This window comes from Carcharodon carcharias, chromosome 11 (assembly GCF_017639515.1).
Source record: "Carcharodon carcharias isolate sCarCar2 chromosome 11, sCarCar2.pri, whole genome shotgun sequence".
NCBI classification, from domain to species: domain Eukaryota; kingdom Metazoa; phylum Chordata; class Chondrichthyes; order Lamniformes; family Lamnidae; genus Carcharodon; species Carcharodon carcharias.
Window position 1 is genome coordinate 153,416,311 of NC_054477.1, and position 16,320 is coordinate 153,432,630.

A 16,320-nucleotide genomic window follows, 5' to 3' on the forward strand; every position below is an offset into this window, starting at 1 on the left:
CGCAAAACCACCTGCTGTACGTGCCTGGCAGGTTGCATCCTGATTATTGTTCATAAGGTAACCTCGTCATTCTGTTTGAGTGGGGCTTGAGAGAGAGAGAGAGTGTGTGTGTTTGTGTGTGTTTTTGTGTGCCTATGTGTAGCAGCTCCAAGTCTGAGCTCCTCAAGCAAGTGACTCACACACTTAAAAGACAGAAGAGATCCGTGCATCGCCCTGTGAGTTCCACCTTTCGCTAACTCTTGTTCCAGCCACTTTGACACACACACACACACACATATACACAGACACGTAACGAAGTCGCAAGAGTTCAGACAGCAGCAACATGTCAGGCTCCGGCAGGAAGGAATTCGATGTCAAGCACATACTGCGGCTCCGCTGGAAGCTGTTCAACCACCCACCGTCCAGCTCAGGCGGGACCGGGGGCTGTCTCCAGCAGCAGCAGCAGGAGGAGGACAGCTTCGAACACTGGGGGAGCAGCCAGAACAGGCTGAAGAATCACAGTCACGACAGGGCGAGCCCCTGGAAAAAAAGCAGCGCCCTCAATGGCATCCTGGCTCCAGGACACAGCAGAGGTGGCACCTCGGAATGCCAGCCACAGCAACGCACTGTCTTCTATGTGGAAACGCTGGAAGAAGTGCCCAGGTTGGAGTTTACCAGGGAGAGCCCGACAACGTTGGAGGAGGTGAAGAAGGAATTACTGACCACTGACTGTTGCGACGGGACCGGTGACGGATGCCTGCACAGGTATAGCCCCAGTTTTCCACCTCTAAAAGTAACTTTAGGACAGAATTCCAGTTGTTGATATATGTTGCGTCTTGCATCAAAACTGTTTGAAATGTAATGGGTAGAGTGCCTGTTTTTAACATGCACCTTCTTAACAATAATTTTGAGAAAACGCTAACAGCAATTACAGCCCTAAAAGGAGACACATCTCCTCCGGCTTAACCTATGGAACACCTTAAAAAAAAACATTTTAAATGCTCTGTTCATGATAGGCATGTGTCTTAGATAGAGTCCAGCAATAATGTTTGTGACACATAATATGAATCGACAGTCGTAAAAATCAATGATCACAGGTTGCCATAGCAAAATATACAAACACACCCACACACACGGGTCCACACAAACATACACAAACACTCTCCCCCTCCCCCACCCCACCCCCAGACAAAGAGACACACACACACACACACACACTCCCGCACACACACACACTCCCACACATACACACACACTCTCCCCCTCCCCCCCACCCCCAGACACAGACACACACACATACACACACATACACTCCCACACACACACTCCCGCACACACACACTCCCACACACACACTCCCGCACACACACATTCCCACACACACACTCCCGCACACACACACACTCCCACACATACACACACACTCTCCCCCTCCCCCCCACCCCCAGACACACACACACACACATACACACACATACACTCCCACACACACACACTCCCACACACACACTCCCGCACACACACACACACTCTCCCCCTCCCCCCCACCCCCAGACACAGACACACACACATACACACACATACACTCCCACACACACACACTCCCACACACACACTCCCGCACACACACACACACTCCCACACATACACACACACTCTCCCCCTCCCCCCCACCCCCAGACACAGACACACACACATACACACACATACACTCCCACACACACACACTGGTTTTAGAATATTTCCTTTGATTGCATTAAATCCAATTGACTATTTACTGGGCATTTTTCCCAGGGAGGAAGGGACATCAGTTTGGGCTGTCTTCCATTTATCTAATAATCAGTTTCATTGCAGCTGTGGTGGAGATGTGCAAGTTGGTCTCATGGTGCTTTCCTGGTCTGGATTGATGAAGAAGTCCGAGGAAGGGAGAATTAACTGCAAAAGGGAGAATCCTCACCCTCACCTCTTACTTCCCCACCCCCCAAAAAAGACTTCTCTTCCTAATTCTACTGTCTGCATTTCATCAAGTTACCCAGAGAGCAATTGTCCTTGGGTAACTTATTTGTGCGCCAAGTGCCTAGTACTCACCTTGGAGTCTAGATGGTGGCTGCTCAACTGTGGGAGATTTCCTAATCATGCCTAATTGTGTCCTGGTTCAGTGCCCCTGCAACTATCCAGCAGAGATCAGCAGACATGAACCAGGATCAGGTACTAGGTTTCATTATTTTTTATCTCCCACCTCCACAAATCACTCCAAACGCTTGTTCCAATTGATCCACCAGTGAATTCAACACAAAACAAAAATCAATCCTAAGCCGCTCTACCCTGCATTTGCTACCGCCCCATACACAGCATTTAACCATTGAGGAACTTAAACTCTCACCATAAAAAGCAGCCAAAGAATGGTATCACAGAATGGCTACAGCACTGAATGAGGCCATTCAGCCCATTATGTCCATGTCCATGTAATATATATAAAAGGGGCTGTACAGTATTATCTAACTTTCTATATGGTCCAATAGTAAAAATACTGACAGGAGTTTGCCATCAAATACCTAAATATGTACCTTGCAGTTGACACTGCATTCAACATTGTGCATTTTTATCCATGGGCTTTTAAGTGGTGTATAACTTTTTAAAAAAATATCTACTTATGCAGAGAATTGACTGAGAGGAGAAAGGGAGAATTAGCTCATCTGTTTGAATTTTCTCTTAAGGAGATGTGTATTAAAAGCACATTTAATTTTTTTTTTAACCGGGCAACCATTACTCCCTTTCCCTTTGCTACACCCATGAAATGCAATACAATCAAAGAAAATATTTGATTGACATATAAGATTAATAATTATTCACACTGCAGCAGTCTTTTTACCTTTTAACTGAATGTTGGGTTTGCTTTAATTGCTTTTATTAGAGCGTGTTTTATGCATTCCCAAACCTAAATAAACATAGCTGAAAAATACTGAGGAAATTAAATGTTCCTTCCTATTAATAAATGTACAGAAACAAAATAGCATTTGTTGATCAGAACAGCACTTGGTTAATCACTGAAAGGAAACAAAGTGAAGAGTAAGATCACATTTTGGTGTCTTTTTGTGTTGAATTAGACATTGTCCGATAAGTCATTTCCATAAGGTGGCTAAGAAGGCAATTGAGATACTTGCCTTTATTAGCCAAGGCATTGGATATAAGAGCAGGGAGGTTATGCTGGAACTGTATAAAACACTGGTAAGGCCACAGCTAGAGTATTGTGTGCAGTTCTGGAATCCGCATTATAGGAAGGATGTGATTGCGCTAGAGAGAGTGCAGAGGAGATTTACCAGGATGTTGCCTGGGCTGGAGAGTTTTAGTTATGAGGAGAGATTGGATAGACTGGGGTTATTTTCCTTGGAGCAGAGGAGATTGAGGGGGGACATGATTGAGGTGTATAAAATTATGAGGGGCATAGATAGGGTAAATAGGAAGGAGCTTGGTGGAGGGTTTAATAACCAGGGGACATAGATTTAAGGTAAGGGGCAGGAGGTTTAGAGGGGATGTGAGAAAGAATTTTTTCACCCAGAGGTGGTGGGAATCTGGAACTCGCTGCCTGGAAGGGTGGTAGAGGCAGAAACCCTCATAATATTTAAGAAGTGTTTGGATGTGCACTTGCGATGCCATGGCATACAAAGCTATGGGCCTAGTGCTGGAAAATGGGATCAGAATAGTTAGGAACTTGTTTAACCGGTGCAGGCTTGATGGGCCGAAGGGCTTTTTCTGTGCTGTAGACTTCTATGACTATGACTACAATAAGATAAATTCTTTGCTCTGGATTATGATCATTATTATTAGTTTTATTATTAATGTCAATGAATTTAATGAACATCAATTGATATTCTGTGCTCAAGTGATAGTTTGCAAAAGAATAGGGTAAAAAGAAAGAAACACTTGCATTTATATAACATGTTTTTCAACCACCAGGCCCCTCAAAGCATTTTACAGCCAATAAAGCACTTTTGAAGTGTAGCCACTATTGTAATTTAGGAAATGTGGCAGCCAATCTGCGTGTAGCAACCTTCCAGGAACAGCAATGTGATAATGAATAGAAAACCTGTTTCTCTTTTGTGATGTTGACTGAGCAATAAATATTGGCCAGGGTACCAGGGATAACTCCCAAGCTCTTCTTCGTGATAGTGCCATCGCATCATTTACATCCACCCAAGCAGGCAAATGGGGTCTTGGTTTAACATCTCATCCAAAAGACGGCACCTCTGATAGTGCAGCACTCACTCACATCTGCATTGAAGTGTCTTTGATTTTTGTGCTCAAACCTGGGGTGGGACTTGAACCTGGAGACTTAAAGGCAAGAGTGCTCAAAAATGAGACACAACTCACTCTCATAAGTGACATATTAAGTGCCAGCTATGGCTCAGATGACAGTACCCTTGCCTCTAAGGCATAAGGTTATGAGTTCAAGGCCCACTCCTGAATTTGAGCATAGAAATCTGTGGCAATGTTGCACTGTCAGAGGTGCTGCCTCTTGGAAGAGATGTTAAACCAGATGTTGAGAAGAGTTATCCCCAACGTCCTGGCCAATATTTATCCCTCAATCAGCATCACAAAAACAGATTAGCTGGTGATCGCTGTTAATTGGAACTTGCTGTGTGCAAATTGGCTGCCACGTTTCCTACATTACAACAGTGACTACAATTCAGAAGTACTTCATTGACTGTAAAGCACTTTGGAATGCACTGGGGTCATAAAGGACTCTATATAAAGGCAAGTGTTTCTATTTGCCTAATTTGCTGGGTGGGATTGGGTTGTATGCTAGTTTTATGCCCTGTCTTACTTTACTCTTCTTTGACCATCACGTTTTTGATGAACACCCCCAATGTCTTGATTTTATTGAAAATTTCTTCAATTTTCTCCTGAAGGCTTGGCTCATGTTAGAATGTACAGCACAGGAACAGGCCATTTGACCCACTGGTCCATGCCAGTGTTTATGCCCAACACAAACCTCCTCACATTCCTTTTCATCTAACCCTATCAGCTTAACCTTCTTTTGCTTTCTCCCTCTTGTGTTTATCTAGCTCCCTTTAAATGCATCTATGTTATTCTTTTAACAGAGAGAGAGAGAAAAACCCAAAGAAAAATGCCGAGCCTATCAAAAATTTGCACTGCTAGCTGCACGTTCAAGTCATCACAGTGGGATATTGGGAAAAGTTTTCAATAAGCAACCATCATGCCTCAGTTAAACTACATGGACAACAATACTGCCACTGCACAAAGCAGGGTGCAGTGTAACCTGGACCAGTCACTCTCCAGCCCTTCACTCAACATCCACAATTCAGACAAGGCTGGTAGGGCTGCCTGACCATAAGACCATCAGGCATATCCTGATAATACCCCCCTGTAATGCTCACATGTTTTCCAGTGGGAATTCCTGGAGCACAATCAGGAACAAGAATCCTGACCATTTTCCCCCTTCTGAGCCCAATTCACCATGGCTATTGTACCACCATCGATGTTTCCCCCAAACTGAGTTCAGCTAATTCTGTACTGATGGAGATTGTACCTGGGAACTTTACAGCCTATGTGCCTCTCGCACCTTTATCCACTAAACGATGGGGCAATTTTGAAATCGTAGCAGGGGTGAAGCACTATGTGGATAGACCTGAGAAGCTGGGATTGTTCTCCTTATATCCAAGATGATTAACAGGAGATTTTATAGAGGCATTCAAGGTTGAGAGATTTAGAGAGTGATAGAGCGAGTCTATTTCCACTGGCAGGAGGTCAGTAAGCAGAGAACATCAATTTAAGGTAATTGGCAAAAAAAAAAACAGGGAGTTGTTGCTGAGATTTTTTTTGCTCAGTTAGTTACTATGATCTGAAAAGGGTGGTGGAAACAGATTCAATAATAACTTTCAAAATAGAATTGGATATACGGTTTAAAAATGGGGGAGAAGGCAACATACAAGGAATTGGAAAAAGAGTAAGGAATTGGGATCAATCGGTAGATCTTTCAAAGACATGATGGGCCAAATGGCCTCCTTCTGTGCTGTACAAATCTAGTTTCTATATTTCCTCAGTTTTAATGATTTTGAGGGTAAGTAGGAGAGTCAGTTTTAAAAAATATATATATAGATATACCCTGAGGGATAGCTCAGCAAATAAAAACAGAAAGTGCTAGAAAAGCTCCGCAGGTCTGGCAGCATCTGTGGAGAGAGGAACAGAGTTACAGTTTTAAGTCCAATATGACTCTTCTCTGGGAGAAGTAACTTAGCAACGTCTGCCTGACCCACAGTCAAATTGTAAACTTATATGCGAGAAGCAGGTGGTAAATTCAACTGTCCTGAGAAATAGCCCACAGATTTTGTTTTAGTTTTTCAGTTCCAATGCATATATTAAACAGAAGATTCATGGTGCAATCAGTTAGAAAACATGCAACACAATTTGGCAGGGGATTGGGGAGGAACAACAGAACAAAAAGATTATCAGATCAGGTGGCTGACTCTTAAAAATCAATCTTCTGCTCAGACCTTTTCAGTAGCAGTGTGGCAGAATCCAGGAAGATCTTATTGTGAAACGTGGAATTACATGACTTCTACCCGTAGGGGTTGCATATCTCTTCTGGCTGTGTAGTCTGTGCAGAAACCTCTCCTGATTCTCACTTAGACACCATGCCCTGCATGGAAATGGCTAGCAGGTAGGAAAAATGAGTATGGAATAGCTGTGGAAAATCAGCAGAGGATTCATGTACATTATTATTTTTTTTTATTTAGAAAATGAATGCATGGTGTGTGCCAATTCTTTATACCACTCCACAACCTTGCCACAGTTATAACAGTGACGATAAAAATACATTATTAAATGCTTCCATACCAAGTTATTTATTGCCTAAATGGTGGATAAATGTGATTTCTTTTCTCTCAATATGAAAGGTTATTTTGTGCTTTTTTTTACCTTTAGTGACTTAATTGCTCATTAATACCATCAGCAACAAGAACTCTAGCAATTTGTCGCAGTACAAACTGAATATTTTTAATGAATAGGCTGCTGCTGTTATACTTCACTACGATGGCAAGTTTGTAATAAAATCACCACCAGAACTATTTCTCCTCCACGTCCCAGCTATCGGCATAAATCACTTACATTCAACCACATTACAGCACTGTGCTGAAAATCAATTTGTATGGAAGAGAAACAAGGAAAAATAAATAAAACATCAGCCAAACACTGTTAAATGGTCTGTGCTGGAATGTGTGCATGTATGCAGGATGGCCAGGGACAAGGATTAGTCTTAATTGTGATTCTACCATAGTTGAATAGGAGCCCAAGGCCAGGCTGCCACCTGGACACCATGCTGCTGGATCGCTGGCAATTGAAGCTATAGTGTGAAACAGTAAGGACTGTGAAATGGTTGAGCCAGGGATGCTGATTTGCACTTGAAGCATGTAAGTGTCCGTGAAGTTACCCCCATTTTCCTAACTGGGTTAGTGCCTAGAACAGACGGGTCAAAGAAATTAAAGGTCATTTTTTTTCCTTTTGCACAACATTGACAAATTTATATAAAATTTATATTTGAATTGTGTCACATAAAAGAGCTTAATGTTGACACTTGTGTCTTGAGACAATGATAAAACTTAATAGTGTATATGACCAAGGTAGCCTCATCAATCTCATGTTCAATCACCACTTGGGAGTGTTTCAAGTTGGTAGGCAGAGGGAGACAAATGGCAGCAATGGTAACAGAATAGCCAGTCTTCGTTGCCATCTAATAAAAATGAAAGTTAAAAATGTAAATTACTTTTTTTCAAATTACCTCTGCATAGTGAATAAGCTTAATACACAATTAATCAATCAATTCATTTGGAGAGCCAGTGCAGACATGATGGGCTGAATGGCCTCCTTCTGTGCTATAACAATTCTCTGATTCTTAATTCCACACAGGGTATAGTTGTAGTGGACTAGGGGACATAGTGATGCAGGAGATTTTGTTCTGTGCATTGTTGATATGGTAATTCACAGAATAAGTTTTGATGTCATATCTGATGATCTTAAGCTGTTGATCAGCCCAAAGAGAATGCCATTATTCTTGCTGATGCTTCTATTCTGGTGAACATGGGTCACTGGTGCATAAGGGAAACAATTTATTCAATTTGAGAGCTTTAACGGTTCTCACATTGCACTTCTAGCCAGTCACTTCCATGATTGAAAGCAAAAACTCACCCCTTCAAAAAAAAATTGCAGATGCTGGATGTTTCGAAATGCTTACGGGAAATGCTAGAAACATTTAGCAGATCAGTCTGCATCTCTGGAGTGAACAGAGTATCTAACAATGCGGTAATGGACCCTTTGGTCAGAACTGGAAGATCTTGTCAATCAGCAGCAGTATTTATATTTAAAAAAAAACGACATCATAATGGGGAAAGAGAAGTGGGATGGTAAAGGAACTATCTTTGGTAAAGGAACTAGTTTTGATTCTATGTGAAGGTACCTCTTTGACGTTCAAGCAACTGTGAAGGAAAGCAAAGGCCAGCAGAAGCCTAGGGTTACAGCCCCCATTTTGCCTTTGCTGTTTTACTACACGGCCCTGGTAACAGGGCACACTGTGATGGCTCACTCAACTGTGAACTGTGTCATCTTTGAAAAAATGGTCAAAAGGTACAGAAGAGAACAAGAAGGCATACAGAAATGTTATTGTTTTTAAATAGATGAAATATAATGATCCATCGTGCCTACATTTTATTGAGCTACTTGTTGCTCCTGTTAAAACTCCATTCCTGCTGATCAAAGCCACTGATTCACAGCATTAGCACTTCTTTCGGCATAAAGCTGGTGTAATTAAGGCATAACAATTTAGCCGGAGGCTTGCCTGGGCTGAATCTGCACGGGTGTTGGTCCCACTACTAAATTTGTGGGGCTGTGCCGTCAATTTTTAGATATCCCAGGCATTAATTTGTATTTTTAAGGGACTCAACGCCAGTTAGCCAACCCTTTTTTCCAAATAATCATTAAGGATGAGCCACTTATGAGTGGTCATCAGTCTGCTGTGGCTGGCAACTCAAGGAAAGTAAGAAATGAAAGTTTTCCTTTCATCCAAAAATCCACCGACTCCACAACTGTTGTGAGAACCCCCTCCAATCAACCATAATCTCATTAAATCATAGAAGAAGCTTGAGGGACTGAATGGCCTACTCCCTGTTCCTATGTTTTCATGTTCCCTTTACCACTGCACCCACCTCCTCCCCAACTTCAAGTGAACTGACGTTGATTTCTTTGCTCAGGTGAGCGAGTAGAGGTGAAACCACCTCAGCTCAGTACAGGCCAACAAAGCAAAAAGGCCAATTTTCTTTGATCTCCTGGCCTTTCATTTTGGGTGCATGCTGGTTATGCAATGCTGGACCTGGACTCAAAACAAAATCTACCATATAGACTCCATTCCAGTATAAATAGATCGAGTCAAAGCCATCTTCAGAACACAGATGCAAGTAGCTGTTGCTATTGTTCAGTTAGATAAACCGACTGATTACCTAGACAATTAAAATTCCTTGATAGTATAATTGTTAACATATTTCATAGCAGATCTATTGATAATTCCCTTATTCAGGAATCTATGCTTGTGTGATTTGATTTACTCCATGCTGAACTCTGAAAAGATGCTGTATGTGGTAGTCTTAAACTACAATGAAAACAACTTCCAAGAAACATTATAGATGCGCTAGCATATATCTGAAGTTATGCAGCACCATGATTAGTTTGTTTGTTTCTGCTTGGAGGAAGCAGCTTGAGGCTGACTCACTCCTGATGGATAGTAAAGATGGAGCAAAGTGGCAGTGCAATTTTAAATAAAACTATAAATTGTGGGGGTCATGAAATTATCAGCAATGCTTTCAGTCTCTGCATTCAAGTAAGCATGGAAGGAAATCGAAGGGAAGTTGGAGGAGGAGAGGAAAACATACTGTAAGGACATCCATTGTAGAATTATTCATCACAGGCAACTTTTTCTCTCCTCATTAGCAACAGAGCTTTGACCTGTATTTACTGCTCTCACTCTGCAGAAGAGGAAATCCATCATTAGAGCAGTCTGTGCCTCACTAATCCTGCTGGAATTAAAAGGTTTGCAATGACTGACAGCAGAGTGATCTAATTGACTGATCTCTCCATGATGATTTATGATGCAAAAAACAGCTTATTCCTATGAACTAAATAAGCATTTTTGATTGACTGGGAATATATAATTTATAATGTTCAAATATATTTGTGTACATTAACTCATAAATTTTCAATGACCCTGAATGCACCTGTAATTTTAATATTCAATACAAGACTCTAGAGAAAGTGTGAGAATTTTTCAAGTTACAGGAGGTATTCAGTTGCCCCCATCCCCCTCCCCAACCACTACCAAATAAAAGAGTAGCTGTGGACAGAAGTATAGCAACTGGAGGTGGCCATTCAGCCCCTGGAGCCTGTTCTGCCATTCAGTTAGATCAGGGCTGTTCTGCATCTTAACTCCATCTACCTGTCTTAGTTCCCTAACTAATTATGGCCTTGGCTATCAAAAATAAGGTCGATGAATTTAAAACTTCGGTGCTGCAAGAGCGGGAGCCAATGCATATCAGCAAACACGGGGGTGATGGGTGAATGAGACTTGGTGCAAATGAGATACGGGTAGCAGAGTTTAGAAAGGGTTCAGGTTTATGGAGGGTGTAAGGTGGCAGGCCATTCAGCAAGGTATTTGAATCGTTGAGTCATGAAAATACATATTGATGCTTGCATGTGATACTTACAAAACCAAATGGATGGGAATGAGGGAGAATGGGAAATTGGGGCATTTTAGTTACTCATGTTTGTGGTGGACATGTGCTTATATGCCCTTGCTGGTTAAAGGGAACTGATGAACATGGTAGGCAAACGACCTTCAATGTGACTCCAGGGGCTGGATTTTCAAAGCCGGTTTGGGAATCTGACACTTGGATGAATTCCGGATCTCAATCCCATGCTTGGGCTGATTCACTCTTGTGATACAATATTAAAATCTAACTGGCCTAATTGGCTGGGCGGTGAGCTCAGGGCCAAAATAGAAGCACCAAGCGCATCTGATAGGTGGGAACTCTCTGCCTGGCTCCAATAGTGAAGGTAGATGGCAGCCATTTTGAGAGCTGCCTTGCCAATTAGAGCAGAACGCTTGTCGGTTGGCCTGGGGCTAGAAAATGGAGGAAAATGACCCAATCAAACAAATTGAAGTTACAGTGTTGGACCCGTCACCATCGTGCTTCAATTTTTAACAAATAGAAATAAAATTTAAAGGTCTCCCTGCAGAGAGCCCGACTACACTGGTCTACTTACATTTGCCAAAATAAACATTGAAAATTGCTTTCCAGGCTGCCCAGATGCTTTAACAAGCTCCTTAAGTAGCTTAATGAGCCAGTAATTGGCAGCGTGTGGGTTGCCTATTTCCTCCCCCCTGCCAGCCCTTTGAAACTTTAAAATGTCACAGAGGATTCAGGACCGCGAGACAATCTCTGCGACTGTGATTTTCAAATCCCGCCAGCAGTACCTCCAGACCCCGTGGTCCTTTGAAAATCCCAGTCCAGGAGTCTATGGGGAATATGTATTTGTGTATTTTTGTTCTTTTTTTATCTCTGAAGTAAGCCATCTTGCAATTGATCCCGATATGAATTGCTTGCAATGTTTAGTTTTCATCGGCCATCTCGTTCCACGATTCCACATTAGTCGCAACTGATCTGTGAATATTTTATCACGTCATTGTAGTGAGAAATAAGAAGCCCAGAAAGGAAATACTGCTTCATCATTCAGTGCTATTATTGCCTAGAAAGCATGAAAATTAAAGGAATGATCCACTTTAGATAATAACGTCTCTGCAGCAAAGAAGGTTCCTGGTTTTACTTTTCAAAACCTCTCTTTTAACCAGGCTACCTGTTAGACATGTTTTATATGTGATTTCTGGTGCACTTGCTGAGATATTTGTTTGAAAATGCCTTTATCTAGCTAACCTTATACCAATGACTATTATTTATTTTTGGCTTACGGAATGATTTAGTCATTATAGGGTCAACACAGAACACAAAGTACTAACCTGGGGAAACAGCAATCATCTCTAATCCCCTCCTGTGAAAAATGTTTGACAAAGTAACGGGATGCTGAACAACGCAAGTGGGTATTCAAACAAGCTTCAAAAAAGCAGGCGTTGTATTTATATAGTGCCTTTTTTGGCCCTGGGGATGTCCTCAAGCGCTTTACTGCCCATGAAGTACTTTTGAAATATAGGCCTGGATTTTCATCCTCAAGGTGGACTTGGGAAAATTCCGTGCTTGGGTCCGCCTGCCTTGGGAGAAACTGCCTGCAACGGCGGGATCTTCAGTGCTGGGTGCAGGCGTGGGCTGCAGTTGCTTCAGCCGACCTGGGAAAGAGGTTGGATGCTGTCACAGAGGCTGCCCAGTGCTGAGATGGGCAGTTTAGAAGGCCTATCTGGGTGTTGTGGAGCTTTGTCCCAGTTAAAATAAAAATACAAAGGTGCTCCAGACCTCACCGCTCACACCCTCTTCACCCTCCAAACTCCCCACGTCCCATCCACATTGCCTTATGCTCCCCACCCACCCCCTTTGGCTCCCCTCATGTCCCAATTGCTAAGTTCTGCTCTTCCACCCACTCACTATGGCCCCTCACACCTCCCATGCCAAGCTATAGCACTTCTATTCCCATTGACCAACTATACATTGTCCAGAATCAATGAACACTGTAGTGACAGTAGCATGTGTAAAAAAAGATTTGGAAAAAAATCCATTCTTAACTTTCTCCTATGTTGAAAACAGCCATTTTACAACAAGCTAATAGAAGTGTCAATCATCCCAACCCTTTAAAGTATCAATAACAAAAACCACAAACCCTTAAAACCACAATTTTGTGTAAACAAATATTGTGAAATTGACAGTAAAAATCAGAGAGCCTGAACAATCAAGCAATGTTTTCTCTGGAGCACAGCTGTTATAACAATCTTAATGCATGTCTAGCCTCTCAGCCAAACCTCATTATATAACTTCTAATCCCAGGGTTCTTAATCCCAAGGGAAGGCCGCTGCTGGTCTGTTAAGTGCCTGAGTGAACTTAATGTGGAGGGCCTTCCTGAAAAGAGGTGATGTGGGGCTCTTGTCAGTCTCAGCTGGCAGGTGAGACCCTCATAACCTCCATAAGGTTCTGCCCCATGTATGTGGAACCTAGGTGAAAGCAAGATCTAGATTCCACCATAAAGCCCCTCCATTCTCCCTTAAGTTATGTTTTGACTTGTGTTTGCTGCCTATGTTCAGAAATGAAGGTTAGAAACTTGAAGGATGTGTGGTAAGATGGATGGTGACAGTAAGACATGAGCAACAGAGAAGGGAATAAACATATCGGAAATATAAAATTTATGGTTATTTTCAGTAACACCCATTTGTCTTAAAGTATCCAATTAAGTGATGTGGCAGCATTCAACTTTGTTCTTTATGAATTCCATAAATCTTTCTGATATGCAAACAGAATTTTTCACATTGAAAGTCTATTGAATCACATCTCTTGTAGGGATATAGGATGCATTCCTATTTTTAACTTTGATCACTAATCTTTCATACACACTCATAAATGCTGTGCATCATTTTCTTTACATTGCTGACTTAATTTGCTCAATAAATGGTGATGGATAATAGGCCTGAAGTTTTGCAGGATTACATTGTTTTCTCTTGATGAAATTTGGCCAAAGTTGGTGTAACCGGCACAAATGATAGTGGAATTTTCAGTTATTTACGTTGAGTGCAACTCTCAATTCCATGCTAGTTTTAAAATCATCACACTGCAAGCAAGTAGGGCCCTGCCCACAAATTGGCCATGTCCCCCAAGTGAATTAATCACCATTGTGAGTTGCCACTAATTGCACACTTTTGCAGGCCTTTGTGGAGACTTTTAAAATTAAACTGGTTCTTTTGGGTGCAAGATCACAAAAATGCAAATTTAAAACTTTTTAAATGATTAAATTTATGGTCCTAGAAAGTATGTATTTTGCTTTCTTACAAAACATACTAATTACAGGAAGTATGGAAAGGGCTGTGCCTTTTCTTATCCTTGGAGTATGTGTTCCAATTACACTATTTAGCAGCAAGTGTTTGTGAGTTTAAACATAAAGCAAGTTATTTATTATAATACACTTAACCCCATATTAACGCAACGTCACACTCTCAGTCTCACACATATGCACACACAAATGCACACATACACACACATGTACATACACATGCAAACACACAAAGATTGGATATGGAGAAACATAGTACTTTTACAGATTATAGTTAATTCAGTTTCTGATTTACGATTTACGGTCTCCCAAGTGGTAGCCCTGTGGTTTCTTGAACGGATTTGGTGATTTAAAGTTGAAGTGAGGGTCTTATACAGTGAAGGATTCATAGCAGCCTACCCCATATGGTTAGAAATTAATGGTGGCAATTGAGTTTTGACCTCTTTTGTCCAATAGGAAACATGGAGACAGACAATCTAGAAACTCCATAGACTTTAGGCATTGGCTCTCCCTTATATAATGAAATGCATGAATTCCTCAAATAACTGTGACATACTCTCCTCCATGTCCACCTTTCATTAGGTATTCATCAGAGACTTGATACTATATGCTGTCCAAATGCCAAAGTCACATGGCTTGTGGCAGCCATCTTAACAGCTTGTTATGTCCAATTTTTAGAATTATTGACTCAAAGTTCATAATGCCATAATACGATGGGGCAAGACATTACTAATAAACTGACTACTCTACATTTATAATTAAAATAAATTATTACAGCAAATCTTATTCATTCATAGTCGGGTTACTCGATGATTTAAATGCTAATTTTTTGTGATTAAACCTATTTTCAGCTGTTTTAATCAAGCTTTACCAAGTTACAATTTTTAAGTATATCAAGCAAAATGTTTTTTGCAAAAACTGTATTTAAAGATAAGTTTTAAAACATTGCCTGGTTTTACTGGCTGATGGCAGTCTTTACTTTTAGCAGTATGCAAAAGAGATTGAGCAGAAATGTTGTATAGGGGGTTGGGGGCAGGGGTGGGAGTGGGTGGAGGGGTGTTGGAATGGGGCGGTGCAGAAAAAGACACTTTTCAAAATGGGCACAATTTGCATTGGAGTCACCAAAGCAGGAACTCCCCCCCACCGCCGCCGCCGCCCCCCCCCCCCCCCCCCCCCACCACATGTATATCATGCTGATCCCCAAAGAGATTTTTCAAAGTCACATTCCAACTCTTTCAAGGAGTTCATGGGATAGGTAATCAGAGTGAAGCGATTTGTTTTCTCATTTTGCATTTTCCAATCCCACCCCAGACCCCCTTCCCAATTAAACCATTTAGTTTTGTACCTACTGTTCCAGCTGCAGTTGTCATCCCAGCTGCTTCTATTTGTAAACAAAACTGAGTACATTGATGTTTGCTGAGATGAGTCATTAATTGCTCGTCTATTGGAACTGAGTTGGGCCAACTGAATTGACACAGCCAAAATGATATGGTACAGGCTGCCTTCAGACAAAATGGTGGAGGGTGTCATGATAATGAAGGAAGAAAAACCAAATTGCATCTGGAAATACTGAACTTTAAAAATAAGACCTGAGTTTTAAAAAGATGTGCACAAGCCACTGGCTGGAATGGTGCAGGGTGACTCCCTCAGAGGTAATGAAAACCCATCCTGTTGTCAGACAAGGTACTTCTAAAGACACCTCGAAATTAATTGCTCCCTCTGGTAGAAACAATGGAACATAATGGGAGATGGGTATAATCTCATCAAGAAATCCTCTGAGCAATGCCCAGACAGATTTGTGAATTCACTTCCCATTTGGAATATACAAAGGAGGGCTTAAAAGTGAGCTAAGAAGCTGCCCCGGTGTCTGTCTGTTGTTGGGTGTTCTGAGAGAGCAAGTGCTGGAAATTTGACTCAGAAGTAACAGCCACACGCAGTACCCCTACAAATCACCATTTTGCAGGTATCCCAATCTCACTCTCTTTCTACTGAAGTCAACACTACTGGAATCTCAAAACCGGCTATTTGTCTACCGAAGTCAATTCTACAGGAATCTCGAATATATTCACTTACTTCAAGCTAAATTCTTACTTTTAACCCATATGACCATGTATGCGTGTGTTTTATTCTTTCCTGTCTTTAGCGGTTAATAAACTTACTCTTACCTTTAACTCAAGAAAGTCTGATCAAATTGGCTCCTTCAAAACCAGAACAATTGGGGACAGGAAAAAGGTATCCTTGAAAAGGATCCTTTTTTGATTAAATCTTATTGCGACCAACAGAGTGGCTGGGGGTGGG

At 41.6% G+C, this 16,320-nt stretch overlaps 1 protein-coding gene and 1 pseudogene across 1 annotated transcript in view; one reads left to right on the plus strand and one right to left on the minus strand.

The window, feature by feature from the left end:
* The first annotated feature begins 322 nt into the window (after positions 1-322).
* Positions 323-16,320, plus strand: part of LOC121283937 (kelch-like protein 1) — a 301,576-nt gene continuing 285,578 nt past the window's right edge. The window contains exon 1 of the mRNA XM_041198734.1: positions 323-744. Coding sequence (XP_041054668.1) covers positions 323-744 — 422 coding nt within the window. The remainder of the gene's footprint in view (positions 745-16,320) is intronic.
* LOC121284534 lies at positions 5,096-5,246 on the minus strand (annotated as a pseudogene).